The sequence below is a fragment of the Nematostella vectensis genome, chromosome 11 (assembly GCF_932526225.1).
Source record: "Nematostella vectensis chromosome 11, jaNemVect1.1, whole genome shotgun sequence".
In the NCBI taxonomy this organism is placed as follows: domain Eukaryota; kingdom Metazoa; phylum Cnidaria; class Anthozoa; order Actiniaria; family Edwardsiidae; genus Nematostella; species Nematostella vectensis.
Genome location: NC_064044.1, coordinates 8,541,929 through 8,555,845, shown reverse-complemented (window position 1 = coordinate 8,555,845; position 13,917 = coordinate 8,541,929). Strand labels below are relative to the sequence as shown.

At 40.8% G+C, this 13,917-nt stretch overlaps 2 protein-coding genes across 8 annotated transcripts in view; both read right to left on the bottom strand.

Moving 5' to 3' along the window:
- Positions 1-9,143, bottom strand: part of LOC5518565 (monocarboxylate transporter 9) — a 28,727-nt gene extending 19,584 nt beyond the window's left edge. Inside the window, exons 1-2 of one of the 7 annotated variants that reach the window (XM_001638452.3) lie at positions 9,082-9,143; positions 5,041-5,139 (exon numbers count right to left, since the gene is read on the bottom strand). The gene's annotated coding sequence lies outside the window, so the exon portion shown is untranslated. Of the gene's footprint in view, positions 1-5,040; positions 5,390-7,009; positions 7,073-9,081 lie in introns of those variants that run through there. The other 6 variants (XM_048734071.1, XM_032363194.2, XM_048734072.1 and 3 more) reach the window with 6 other exon arrangements.
- A 1,426-nt stretch (positions 9,144-10,569) lies between these two features.
- Positions 10,570-13,804, bottom strand: LOC116605524. The gene is made up of 5 exons (XM_048734513.1): positions 13,671-13,804; positions 12,838-12,969; positions 12,003-12,037; positions 11,560-11,617; positions 10,570-11,075 (listed from the first exon to the last, which is right to left on the bottom strand). Exons 1-5 carry the CDS (start codon positions 13,750-13,752, stop codon positions 10,720-10,722), a joined length of 663 nt encoding a protein of 220 aa, XP_048590470.1. The 5' UTR covers positions 13,753-13,804; the 3' UTR covers positions 10,570-10,719.
- Between the last annotated feature and the right edge of the window lie 113 nt (positions 13,805-13,917).

Below are 13,917 nucleotides of genomic sequence, written 5' to 3'. Positions count from 1 at the left end.
CCTGGGATTGTTTGCGGCGCTTCCCGCGAATTGTTGATGGAGTGAGCTTATCAAATAATGGCATTTGTGTTCAAGCAGCGGCTTGTCTATTTAGACGAAAAAGCCTGTAGTAAATTGGTGATGTGAATATCCGGTAGTAATTTAGTGATGTGTGGATCTGCAGTCATATACTTAAATCGTAAATCTCCTGAGCCGTGAACTATCTTTGCATTTCAAATCATTTAGCATAAAGTTACCCTCACGGGAGTTTATCGTCGTTACTAAATTATTACCTTTGCATATAACACCAATGTAGCTTTGTTTTACGTAAATGCTGTTTATAATTTGATTCGGGCATTTGATTGTGCCACCACGCGAGTCATTGGAAAATTGAAAGCCGGCGTATTTTGACAATCCCCTGAGAAGGGGCGGCAGGCGTTGCTTCTAGTATTTGTATCAGGCGTACTTTTATTTTTCCTCTCCGACTTTTGAAAAATAAAATCGCCTGATACTCTGGCTAGTCTTATACAGTCGGGGACGAGAGTTCGTCACGCGAGTCTATGTACAGGCGGGACAAGGGTTCGTCACGCGAGTCTATGTACAGGCGGGGACGAGAGTTCGTCACGCGAGTCTATGTACAGGCGGGGACGAGAGTTCATGACGCGAGTCTATGTACAGGCGGGGACGAGAGTTCGTCACGCGAGTCTATGTACAGGCGGGGACGAGAGTTCGTCACGCGAGTCTATGTACAGGCGGGGACGAGAGTTCGTCACGCGCGTCTATGTACAGGCGGGGACGAGAGTTCGTCACGCGAGTCTATATACAGGCGGGGACGAGAGTTCGTGACGCGAGTCTATGTACAGGCGGGGACGAGAGTTCGTCACGCGAGTCTATGTACAGGCGGGGACGAGAGTTCGTCACGCGAGTCTATGTACAGGCGGGGACGAGAGTTCGTCACGCGCGTCTATGTACAGGCGGGGACGAGAGTTCGTCACGCGAGTCTATGTACAGGCGGGGACGAGAGTTCGTCACGCGAGTCTATGTACAGGCGGGGACGAGAGTTCGTCACGCGAGTCTATGTACAGGCGAGGACGAGAGTTCTTCACGCGAGTCTATGTACAGGCGGGGACGAGAGTTCGTCACGCGAGTCTATGTACAGGCGGGGACGAGATTTCGTAACGCAAGTCTATGTACAGGAGGGGACGAGAGTTCGTCACGCGAGTCTATGTACAGGCGGAGACGAGAGTTCGTCACGCGAGTCTATGTACAGGCGGAGACGAGAGTTCGTCACGCGACTCTATGTACAGGCGGGGACGAGAGTTCGTCACGCGAGTCTATGTACAGGCGGGGACGAGAGTTCGTCACGCGAGTCTATGTACAGGCGGGGACGAGAGTTCGTCACGCGAGTCTATGTACAGGCGGGGACGAGAGTTCGTAACGCGAGTCTATGTACAGGAGGGGACGAGAGTTCGTCACGCGAGTCTATGTACAGGCGGAGACGAGAGTTCGTCACGCGAGTCTATGTACAGGCGGGGACGAGAGTTCGTCACGCGAGTCTATGTACAGGCGGGGACGAGAGTTCGTCACGCGAGTCTATGTACAGGCGGAGACGAGAGTTCGTCACGCGAGTCTATGTACAGGCGGGGACGAGAGTTCGTCACGCGAGTCTATGTACAGGCGGGGACGAGAGTTCATCACGCGAGTCTATGTACAGGCGGGGACGAGAGTTCGTCACGCGAGTTTATGTACAGGCGGGACGAGAGTTCGTCACGCGAGTTTATGTACAGGCGGGGACGAGAGTTCGTCACGCGAGTCTATGTACAGGCGGGGAGGAGAGTTCGTCACGCGAGACTATGTACAGTCGGGGAGGAGAGTTCGTCGCGCGAGTCTATGTACAGGCGGGGACGAGAGTTCGTCACGTGAGTCTATGTACAGGCGGGGACGAGAGTTCGTCACGCGAGGCTATGTACAGGCGGGGGCGAGGGTTTGTCTCTCAAGACTATGTACAAGCGGAGACGAAAGTTCGTCACGCGAGTTTATGTATAGTATGATGGGGGCGAGAGTTCGTCACGCGAGTTTATATATAATGAGGCGTGGGCAAGAGTTTATGTCCAATCCACGTATAGTATGATAGGGTCAGAAGTTTGTCACGCGAGTCTGTGTATAGTACGGCGGAGCAAGAGTTTGTCACGCGAAATAGGTGTATCGAGTTGAAGATTCATAACGAAAAAAGCGAAAAGATAGATAGATAGCTTATTTTGAAAAGATTGTGTGGCAGCTAAAAACGCTGAATTGCGTAATTAACATCGAGAAAAAACAGAAAAAAAAAGAAAGAAAAAATAAAACTATATATATATGTATATTACAGGTATTAGATTAAACGCGACTATGATAAAAGGAAAGCTATATACGATAAAATATGATATAAATATGATATGTTCATTTAGGATTATACCTTAAATTTGGGGGGGGGGGGGGGGGGGGCAACTGCATGCCATGGCCGGGATGAAAAATCGCCTAAAACGTTCGGTTCGGCAGCACGGTATTGAGAATGTTCTGGATTGTCTAAGACTATAACTACACTGGTTTTTAGGTGGCAAGATGTTCACTAGCTTATGGTTAGGGCAGGAGGAAATAGACGACAACAGATTAAGACAGAGTTCGCCCCGTCTGTCCTTCAAAGTCTGTAAGCCATAGCTGGCAAGGCAGTCCTGTAGTTAGCTTGTGGTGACACAATGGACATTGCTCTTTTCTGCATTCTCTCGATCTCGTCACTGAGATATGCCGGGAGGGCATTGTGGAAAACAGGCGCGCAGTATTACCGCGAAACGCGGGATCGTCGCGTAAATTATTGTATATGCATGGAAGGTGGGGCAAGAATTTGTCACGTGAAGCCTGGTATACCAGGGCGGGGACAAGCGTGTATCGCGCAAAGTTTTGTGTGAAGCACGTAACCGACCAACATGGAGATGAGACAGGAGCAGAACTTAATGCAAGCTTTTTCATGGCCGGAAAAATGAGAATCTGTTCTGAGCTTCATCTTCTCAGCTATAATGCTAGCCATAGGGATCCCATGTTTGTGCGAAAGTAATGTTATTATGTAAGACTGGACGCTGGTCTGGACCAGTTAGGCCATAGGCCGGCAAGGTGTTATAAAAAGTTTAAAAGAGCAGATTACACCCAAAGCAATAAGGATAACACGAATTGAGTAGAATTGATAATACATTTTGGCATGTTATCAACATAATTAAGCATAAGCTCAAGCCTAATTGTCTCGTTTTAGTATGTCTATGTGCTTCTGTACTTCCTCCATGTCCCTAGGGGGGGGAGGGGGGGGGGGAATTTGAAACAGGTTACCTTAACAGCCCCTCGGTTGTACCGGGTCAGAACTGCCCCCCTCTGTGGGTCCGTACTGGGTTTCACAGGTAGTGAGGTATTGTTCTTCCTTTGTTTATTCCGCTTTAGAAGAGATTGTAGTTTTGGGAGAAGGAAACTGCTTTTGACATGGCAGTATCTTCCGGGGAATTTAAGCGAATAAGACTACATGGATGAATGTCAAGGGAAACCCTGTACCGGCCCGCAGGGGAGTGACAGGAAACAACCAGTTGACTGGCCTGTCGGCACGGGCAGAAAAGGGGGAAGTGATGGGTGATGTCGATAAATTGAATTTTCGTAACCCTGGTAGGTTTGTTGTCGGGCAACTTTGACAGGAGATCTTAATAACGAGATAGCTCACTCGTTGTTTTGAAGGAATTTGATTCTCCTCTAGCCTGGCGTGAGGAGAGACACTTTCAGATAGGGTTGGGATAAGAAGATGCGCGCAGACGCGGAGTTGAGCGTTATATGGATGTTGCTATTGAAAATGTCAATAAGGACGTACCCAAGAGTGGTAGGATATTAACTCAAACGTTTTTTTTTTTGTATGCGTTCCCTGCAGGCAGTTCTGGAAAACGTCTTCCCGAGTAACAACGACCCGATCGGGTTATTTAGGTTTGGGGAGAAGAAAATATTAGAATATTAGAGGTTGGATGAGTATGATCAAGCGTTTTCATGAATGCGCGCGATGCACTAAACTGGCGTCGATGGATTCCCTGTTAAAGACATAAAGTTTTGGGAAGTAGGGAACCCATCGACATGTGGTGAGTGAAAGTGCAAATGATGCACGGGTGTCTGGAGACAAATTTATCCCCAATCTTAATACGATGCGACAATGGATGCAGTGTAGTATAGGTTACTATACATTGTACTGTCAAATAGAATCAAAAAACCCAAACAGTAGTGATCTCGTACCAGAACAATGAGTCTGCCCTGAAGAAGTCTTATTAAAGACGAAAATTTTAAAGAGTCGAATTCCAGTTTTTGGTGTATTGTACTTTATGTCGATTCTGATTGGCTAAGAGAATCACGCAATCTGAGGGTCTCCACTGATCAGCTAGAGGTTTTCGAGTACGGCCTCCAAGTCCAGAGTGGAAGTTTTTGAAAATGCGTTTGGACACTGAAAACGGATGACGTCATAAATAGGGTCAAGTGGTTACTTCAGCGTGTGATTTGCATAAAGTATAACAAAATGAGCATAAACTCAATATTAGTTTGCGCTTCATTTGAGTTTCATGGCTTTCACAAGGTTATAAGCTTTATATTTTTAGGTAAACTATACGTGGATACAGCTGGACGTTTTATGGATTTTAAGCTGTCTACAGCGAGAACTGTGCCGGGAAACGTTCTGAATGACTGCAGACTCACTCGCGAAGTCGTCGCTTTTTGCCTAGGTCCCGGGGAGAGGCTGGGATTCTAAGCTTTTTGAGTATTTTAGCAAACTTTATCTATTCTGTGCTCATAGTATTTGACAGCACATGCGTAGTAGTCGATTCTATTGTATTTGTTAGACCCAGTGTTTTCGTGTGGACGGCAAATACGATTTGAATACGCTTTTGTCATTGTGTGGACGTGTATCTTTTTGACTATGAAGAAGAAAAACCGTTTTCAAAAACGCTTCGGATAAAGAAGGACATAGCTTTAGACAGTATTAGAGATGAATCCAATAAATTAAAAATTACTAACCTTAAGAGTTTTTCGCCCTTATTATGTTTTTCTGCAAGGTAAATGTGCGTTCCTCTTCATCGAACAGTCGTAAATAGGCTTCGCTTTTTTCGGGGGTGGCTGCAAAGGCAGGAGGGACAGAACTTATTAGGCTAAATTATTACCCACGAAATGTCCTCTAATTTGACTGAAGTTTGCCTTTCTTTGCGATGCGCACTCCGTGTTTACTAAATTGGTCTTACGTTCGTGAACTGAACCACTAACCCGTTACGCGCGAACAGTCTCCTACGCACTAGCCGAAACAATGTGCCCGACTTATGAAATATTTATAAGTTTATGATTTCTGATCTGTTCCGCATGATTATTTCGGAATGCAGAGCCCGGCCTCAGGATCAATGCCTATGTCTACTTTGAAAATATATAAAATTATTTTTTTCTTGGTTGTATATGCTATGCTGGGCATTTAATTAGGAATTGGTTTTCGCGTTTCTCTTGCCTGCTGGCTATTTATTTATATACCAGTGATGAATTTTCACGCGCGCTCATTGGTCAATACGGGTCACGTGCACATTTTTACAGGACAAATATCAGTCAATAACGTCCAGCCAAAGTGATATCTGTCCTGTGAACATTTGTGTAGTCAAAACTCACTTTTCTTCTGCCCAATAACTCCTAAAACAGACACCAAGGTTTTTAAAACGCTATGAAGGCAGAGAAAGAATGCTTTATTTCTTTTATAGAATGATCATCAATATATATTTTTAGAATTTATCCTGAAACGCGAAAGAAAAAGCAATGATAAAAAAACTTCACAACAGCGCGCGCTCGTGGCGTCATTCCCGTGCACGTCAGCGAGCGCGCAGAAGACATTTCAAAATTGAAAACTTTTGCTTAAATTTCTATTCCAGCTCTCAGCAGAACAATAAGAAAACAGTCTAGGTGAAAGTCCATCAATTGAAATGCAAGTTTTGTGCTTGCAGTTTTTGTTCTTTGGATTATTGCAAGCTTCGCTTCTCGGCCAACTGTTTATTTTGCGTACCATTTCTCATCCTTGGACAAATATCCGCCGATATCCCAGCCGCCAGAAGGGGTTTATTTACTAAACATCCCAGTAAATTGTCGAACTAGTGAGTTAGAAGTATTCTTTATTTCTTGAGAAAGGGCAAGCGATTCTGAATTGAGCATTGTTGTCGGAATTGAATGTTTTTCCCTTACTTGTATATATGAAATCGTTATTTTAGTGACAATTTTATTCTGCTACAATGACACATTCGGGAAAGGTGTTTATAGTGTATACAAGCAAAGAAACAACTTTCTTTTTCGACAACAAAGCTCATCAGATTCGCATGCCCTTTGTAAACAAATATACAATATTTTGAGCTCACTAGGTTGTCAATTTACCGTCGACATTAAGCAGCATATTGTAGAAAATGTGCCACTGAAATTAACACTCTAAAGTGTACATAGTCAACAGAAAACATTTAATACCGACAACAAATCTCAATTCAGATTTTCTTGCCCTTTCTCAACAAATATAGAATACTTTGAACTCATCACTAGGTCGACAAGGTTCCCGACTGTCGGGCATATAGCCACTGCGTTTATATATATTTTCTTGAGTATCCCTGGAAGCTATGACAGTCAAAAACAGATCTCCAAGTGAAAAGGAATTGCTTCCCTAAGAATCTTTCTCCCATCATCATCTACAAGATGATTCATTGTTATTTAGTTGGCAGTGTGTTGATTTCAAGATTCAAATTTTTGCTACAATTGCAGAGGGGTAAGCATATATTCCTTTAAAGTAAAGTCAATATCCCTTGAAATATTTTTAAAGTAAAGTCAATATCCCTTGAAATATTTTTAAAGTAAGTCAATATCCCTTGAAATATTTTTAAAGTAAAGTCAAATATCCCTTGAAATATTTTTAAAGTAAAGTCAATATCCCTTGAAATATTTTTAAAGTAAAGTCAATATCCCTTGAAATATGTACCAGACATTGCTTTTTCCTCGTTGTAATAAGCTCATCATAGCGTAGATGTTAATTTTGAGTTGTGATTTTTTTTGCTAGAAATAGGGTATAAAAAGGGTATAAGTATTTTTGTATTGAAAGTTTTATTATGCCAGATTATGTAGAGTACCAAGACAATAGCAAGTAGGTTATAACATGTTGAGTATCAAGACAATAACAAGTAGGTAATAACATGTTGAGTACCAAGACAATAACAAGTAGGTAATAACATGTTGAGTACCAAGACAATAACAAGTAGGTAATAACATGTTGAGTACCAAGACAATAGCAAGTAGGTAATAACATGTTGAGTACCAAGACAATAACAAGTAGGTAATAACATGTTGAGTAACAAGACAATAACAAGTAGGTAATAACATGTTGAGTACCAAGACAATAACAAGTAGGTAATAACATGTTGAGTACCAAGACAATAACAAGTAGGTAATAACATGTTGAGTACCAAGACAATAACAAGTAGGTAATAACATGTTGAGTAACAAGACAATAACAAGTAGGTAATAACATGTTGAGTACCAAGACAATAACAAGTAGGTCATAACATGTTGAGTACCAAGACAATAACAAGTAGGTAATAACATGTTGAGTACCAAGACAATAACAAGTAGGTAATAACATGTTGAGTATCAAGACAATAGCAAGTAGGTAATAACATGTTGAGTACCAAGACAATAACAAGTAGGTAATAACATGTTGAGTACCAAGACAATAACAAGTAGGTAATAACATGTTGAGTACCAAGACAATAACAAGTAGGTAATAACATGTTGTAGAGTACCAAGACAATAACAAGTAGGTAATAACATGTTGAGTACCAAGACAATAACAAGTAGGTAATAACATGTTGAGTACCAAGACAATAACAAGTAGGTAATAACATGTCGAGTACCAAGACAATAGCAAGTAGGTAATAACATGTTGAGTACCAAGACAATAACAAGTAGGTAATAACATGTTGAGTACCAAGACAATAACAAGTAGGTAATAACATGTTGAGTACCAAGACAATAACAAGTAGGTAATAACATGTTGAGTACCAAGACAATAACAAGTAGGTAATAACATGTTGAGTACCAAGACAATAACAAGTAGGTAATAACATGTTGAGTAACAAGACAATAACAAGTAGGTAATAACATGTTGAGTACCAAGACAATAACAAGTAGGTAATAACATGTTGAGTACCAAGACAATAACAAGTAGGTAATAACATGTTGAGTACCAAGACAATAACAAGTAGGTAATAACATGTCGAGTACCAAGACAATAACAAGTAGGTAATAACATGTTGAGTACCAAGACAATAACAAGTAGGTAATAACATGTTGAGTACCAAGACAATAACAAGTAGGTAATAACATGTTGAGTACCAAGACAATAACAAGTAGGTAATAACATGTAAAGTACCAAGACAATAACAAGTAGGTAATAACATATGGAGTATCAAGACAATAACAAGTAGGTAATAACATGTAGAGTACCAAGACAATAACAAGTAGGTAATAACATATGGAGTACCAAGACAATAACAAGTAGGTAATAACATGTTGAGTATCAAGACAATAACAAGTAGGTAATAACATGTAGAGTACCAAGACAATAACAAGTAGGTAATAACATGTTGAGTACCAAGACAATAACAAGTAGGTAATAACATATGGAGTATCAAGACAATAACAAGTTGGTAATAACATGTAGAGTACCAAGACAAGTAGGTAATAACATGTAGAGTACCAAGACAATAGACTAACAAGTAGGTTATATTATGTAGAGTATCAAGACAATAACAAGTAGGTAATAACATGTTGTAGAGTATCAAGACAATAACAAGTAGGTAATAACATGTTGAGTACCAAGACATACTAAATCTAGGTAATACAGGGCTCCTGGGATTACGCGCTGGTGCGTAAGCGCGAAATAGTGGCTTTCTCCGCGTAATCCACAAATTTCCGCGTAATCCCGCGTAATTTGGCTAAATTTTGAAAGACAAATCATTTAAGTGCACCGCTGATGTGTTCTTTAAGGGCTCTTACCTCTATTTCCTCCAAAAAAGACAGATATTCTTCGTAAGAGTGCGATATTTCGAACTAATTTTGAAAACAACATATAAAATGACTAGGCGATCTTTGCCAAACCGCGAAGGCCTAGGACTAGAATGTGAATGCTTTTCGAACCACAGGTAGTCCAGGCTCACTGCGAGTGTAGGTTTATTACAGAGTTTGTATGAGCGTACAGAGTTTGTATGAGCGGACAAATCTCGTTGAAATAAATATGCTGATTTGAAAATAAAACAGTAGCTTGACGTTGCTGCTGCGAATTTTTCCCGTCGCCTTTTGTATATAAAATAGTCTATTTTATAATTTTTGAAATAAATTATCAAAATTATTGACTGAAACTTAAATTCGTTGTTACGATACAATGAACGCCATAGCCTTTGGGTATGCATTCTCGCTTGGGCCGTTTCGAATTTTATCCTTCGGCATGAAAAGTTTAAAATTGAATTGTAAATAAAATCAGAAATGTAAATACTTCTCTGAGTGTTAATTAATTTACTATATATTTTTTTATTACTCTATGAAGGCTCAATGTCCTCAAGCTTAACTTTTTCAGCAGCGTGGATTCAACGGCAAACCCGTCTGGCTACACGTTAGTCTGAAAGGAAAAGACAACACTAAAACAAATGGACTATTTATACATATTTATATATTATTGTTGTTATTATAGATACTAAGACAATAACAAGTAGGTGATAACACGTAGATACTAAGACAAAAGCAAGTAGGCAATAACATGTAGATATTAACATCATGACATGTAAATACTAAAGATAATAGCAAGAAGGCAATATATATGAATGCATATAGCAAGCAAGACAATAACAAAAAAGGTGATGACATGTAGCAGGTTTGTAGCCAGGGGGTGGAGGTGTTCCAAAACCCCGCTAGACTGAAAAGTCCGCTTTTATTACAAAAAATTGACTACCACTGTGAGTCAAGGCGAGTTACGTAAGAGAAAATTGTCTGCTTTATTGGTAGACGAGCCCCCCCTCCCCCCCCCCCGCCGCTCAAAATCCTGGCTACAGGCCTATGTAGAGCACCATGAAAAAAGAAAGTAGGCAAGAACATATATGCATATAGCTGCATGTTGATTGGCAGTGTGATTTGATTTATAAAGGATCTTTGAACTTGCAGGTGATGGGCAGTACAATTGGTATTCCCAGTGGGATTCTTTAATGACATCTTGCCTAAGGCAAGTCCCTTTTATAGTGCGCGTTCGGGAGGGGGGGGGGGGGGGGGGGGCGGCTAAGGGGCCTTTTATCAATACGTGCGTTGCCTCACTAATGACTCAATACTGTGTGCCGCTAAGGCTAAAGCCTCAAGATGAATAAGTCCCTCCCCTCCCCTGTAAATAAAAAGGAAGTGCCTAAATGCTACTCTTGCTACTCTGCTCTTTTTGCCAAATGGAAAATGGTCCCAATATGCATGCAACACCAAGCCACAGATGCTAATAAAAAAGTCTTATTCTAGTCATTTTTATTTTATTTTTCATCTTTAGTTTACAGCTTTCACGAATTCCATGAAGAGCAACATTTGATCATATTTTATTCCATTCTATTTTCCGATTCAATAATCTTTTCATCTCGTTTGAAAGAACTCATTGTTTAGCTTGTATCAGGCATTTTTCTCCTCAAATTCGAAAATTGGGTATCCAGAATTCAGCTCAGTAGCCTCGATTTGATCTAACTCTAGTTGAGTCCCGCTTCTTGCCATTATTTGGCTCAGTGCGACGCTATGGAGGGCGACTTTTTTCTCCAGCCTCTTCAGTTTATCCTGAATTCCACCCATGTCAGCGGCGTTTCCATAGAAACAGCCAATCTTGAATTTCTTCTTCGTGTGGAATAGCTTGATTTCAAGCTCCGCGCATGCGCCGTGGTGGTGAGGCTCGAGGGAGATTTTGTCAATTACGAGACAAGCTCTGGCTGCATGGATGAGTGGCAGGTCAAAGCAAAGTGGAGGCGGGTTCTTGACTGAAAGTTTAATGGTATTGATCAGTTCTCTTTTGCAGATTTCTTGAAAAGTAGTAATTGTGTCAGAATAAAGCGAATCAAAACAGACAGTTAGACAGAGGGACAAGCAGAGACAAATACAGATAGACAGACATACAGACGGACGGGCGGGCGGGCGGGCAGGCAGAAGACGGAGGGACAATCAGATACAGGCGGGTTTATAGGGGGCACCCCAAGCGCGCAGCCACCCCCCTTCCCCCCCCCCCCCCCTTTGGCGGCCAACCCCCCCCCCTTTGGTGGCCAAAAAGTGGGTAATTTCATATTAAGGAAACTTAAAATATTGTGCTTTCTCCATATGCTACCTATGAGTGTGCACCCCCGCGCCTGAGATATACAAAGAAACAGACAGAGGCGGAGAAAAAACAACAGAAGGATAGACACATAGCCGGACAGACAGTTAGACAGAGACAGACAGAAGAACGGACGATCAGACGGATGAACTTACCGGTGATGTCCTTTTTGAAAATCGCCTTACCATCCCAAGTGACTTGAATTTCTAATCCCTGAAGGGAAATATAAACGTCATGGTATGGATAACACAAACGATACAATATTTGTATGATACAGTATGGATTTCGAATCCGTTGTATCGCGACCCGCGTTTTCAAAACACGATTTGTTTTCGTTTTCTGTTCCGTCAGTAAAACCATTTTGAGCCAATCAGAGTCTCGCTTTATGCACTTCCCTGGCTATCCTCTAAACGAAAACCAGACAGTATCGCGGCAGAAAGCCAGGCAACTGCACTAGGCGAGAGATGGCAAGAATTTGATTGGCTTAGAATAATTTGACTGGTGGAACAGAAAATCCCAAAACGGATTCGACAGTAATCACGTATTGGTAAAATTCTGGATTGCCGCCCGCGTTAATTCTTACGGCGTCAATACTCACAGGGGTTGATGAGAGAAGAGACGTAGAGACACAAGCTGAAAAAGAAAAACACTGGTCTCAAATTATTTTTAAATTTAGAGAAATGCATGACAAGCCCTATCTTATACTGTAAAAGTTTGTGACCAAAAACTAAAAAAACTTGTTTTCAGGTTTTCATAAATTTGAAAGCCTGTGAAGACGGTCGTTTTCTTAGGTTTAGAGCCTCTTAAAGTGTCTGTGAAAATATCAATAAAAAATAACTGTGAGAAATCCTGTAAAATGCCAAAAAAAAGGCTTCAGCATATAACAAACAAGGGGTGGTTCCTAAGCATTCTAGAACCACTAAAATGCTGCTTGTCCTAGGAGTAGGCATTTGAGGGCTTGAAAGATTTGGATATAATTTTAATAAATCGAGCCACTAAGAGAATTTCTGGATCCATTCAATAGTTTCAGATACTTTGTATGTGATTCCCGCTACACCCTCTACCATCATCCAACTACATCTCTTGTACTTCATTCGATCAACGACTCCTCCACTTTTAGGCGGGGGCGAAATCTTCACACGGTCGATCCCATTAATGTTCATTAAAAACGTTTACGAAGATAATAAAACTGAATATTTATAACTCAATTTCCTCGCTTAAACTTTATTTTGGGTATGATTAAAGAATACATGCACAAAAAAAACACGACGTATAGTTCATATGCTTGGCGATGGCATTTGGCATACGAATAAATTATTATTTTTTTAAACGAGACACCTCATTTCTGTGAACTTGTATAAACTAACTTTCCCTTGGAGTACGTTAATTTTGTTATTAGCTGGATCGAGTGTATGATTCTAGCCGTTGTTTACCTTGGTTGTCGATCTTGAAATGCCAAATATGGAATTTGATGCGCGCGCAGCAGCCGCAGCTTGGTGTTGGAGCTTTGTGACATGCGCAGTGACCGCCTTCTACAGCCACAAGCTCTGCACCAACTGCATTATCTGATTGGATGGATAAAACATGCTATCTTATTGGATGAATAAAACATGTTATCTGATTGGACAGATAAAACATGTTATCTGATTGAATGAATAAAACATGATATCTGATTGGACAAATTAAGTATTTTATCTGATTGGATAGATAAAAGATGTTATCTGATTGGATAAATAAAGCATGTTATCTGATTGCACTCATGTCCTAGGAAAACTAAAAAAACAGTGTGTAAGAAAATAACATAATACTATGCAGTTTTAAGCTTTTAGTAAATGTATATTAGTAGTATTACAATTTGTTTCCACCCTCTAGATGTGAGACGTTAAAAACACAATGCATTGTAGGATTTTAACTGCGAGTACATTCTTTTTTATGTTTTTGGGCCGTTTATATTTTGGAGCATTTTAAGGCTGAAAATGTCTTTAATTTCCATCGTATATAAAAATGAAATATCCATTGAAGTGTTGGAAGGTTGTTATCAACATTATTAGATTTTTTAACACAGTAGCGGATCTAGGGGGAGGGTAAAGGGTTTAAATCCCCCCCCCCTTTGGGCTGCCAGAAAGCAATATGTAACAAAAAAATACCCCCTAATCCCTTTGTCACTGAGCCAAACCCCCCTTTAGCGAAAAGCTAGATCCGCCTTGTAACATGGACGTTCTCTAAAATGGTTCTAATAAAAGAGTTTTAAGTAACATCAGTTTACCTGAGACACACAGTCCCGCGCTGACCAATCCAGCAGCAGACCATATCATCACAAATATCAGATAAATCGATGTCATGGCCATTTCTCCACTCTTGTGACTCTTGAGCCGAACTTTGTAGTTTACCAAACGAACGTAAAGTAACTCTCGCTTATTTGGCTGTTTTTATAGCATTCTCACGAAAGCGAAAGAATACAACTCCATTATGTCATTGTATGGTTCCGATGCTTTGTTTATTTCAGTTTCGTT

Bases quoted from the DNA above. Each gene is read 5' to 3' on its own strand.
- LOC116605524 (XM_048734513.1), bottom strand. From the start codon at position 13,752: ATGGCCATGACATCGATTTATCTGATATTTGTGATGATATGGTCTGCT. The intron at 12,038-12,837 runs GTAAACAACGGC...TTTCTTTTTCAG, and splicing joins TTTCAAGATCGACAACCAAG to CTTGTGTCTCTACGTCTCTT. The intron at 11,618-12,002 runs GTGAGTATTGAC...ATTTCCCTTCAG, and splicing joins CTCTTCTCTCATCAACCCCT to GGATTAGAAATTCAAGTCAC.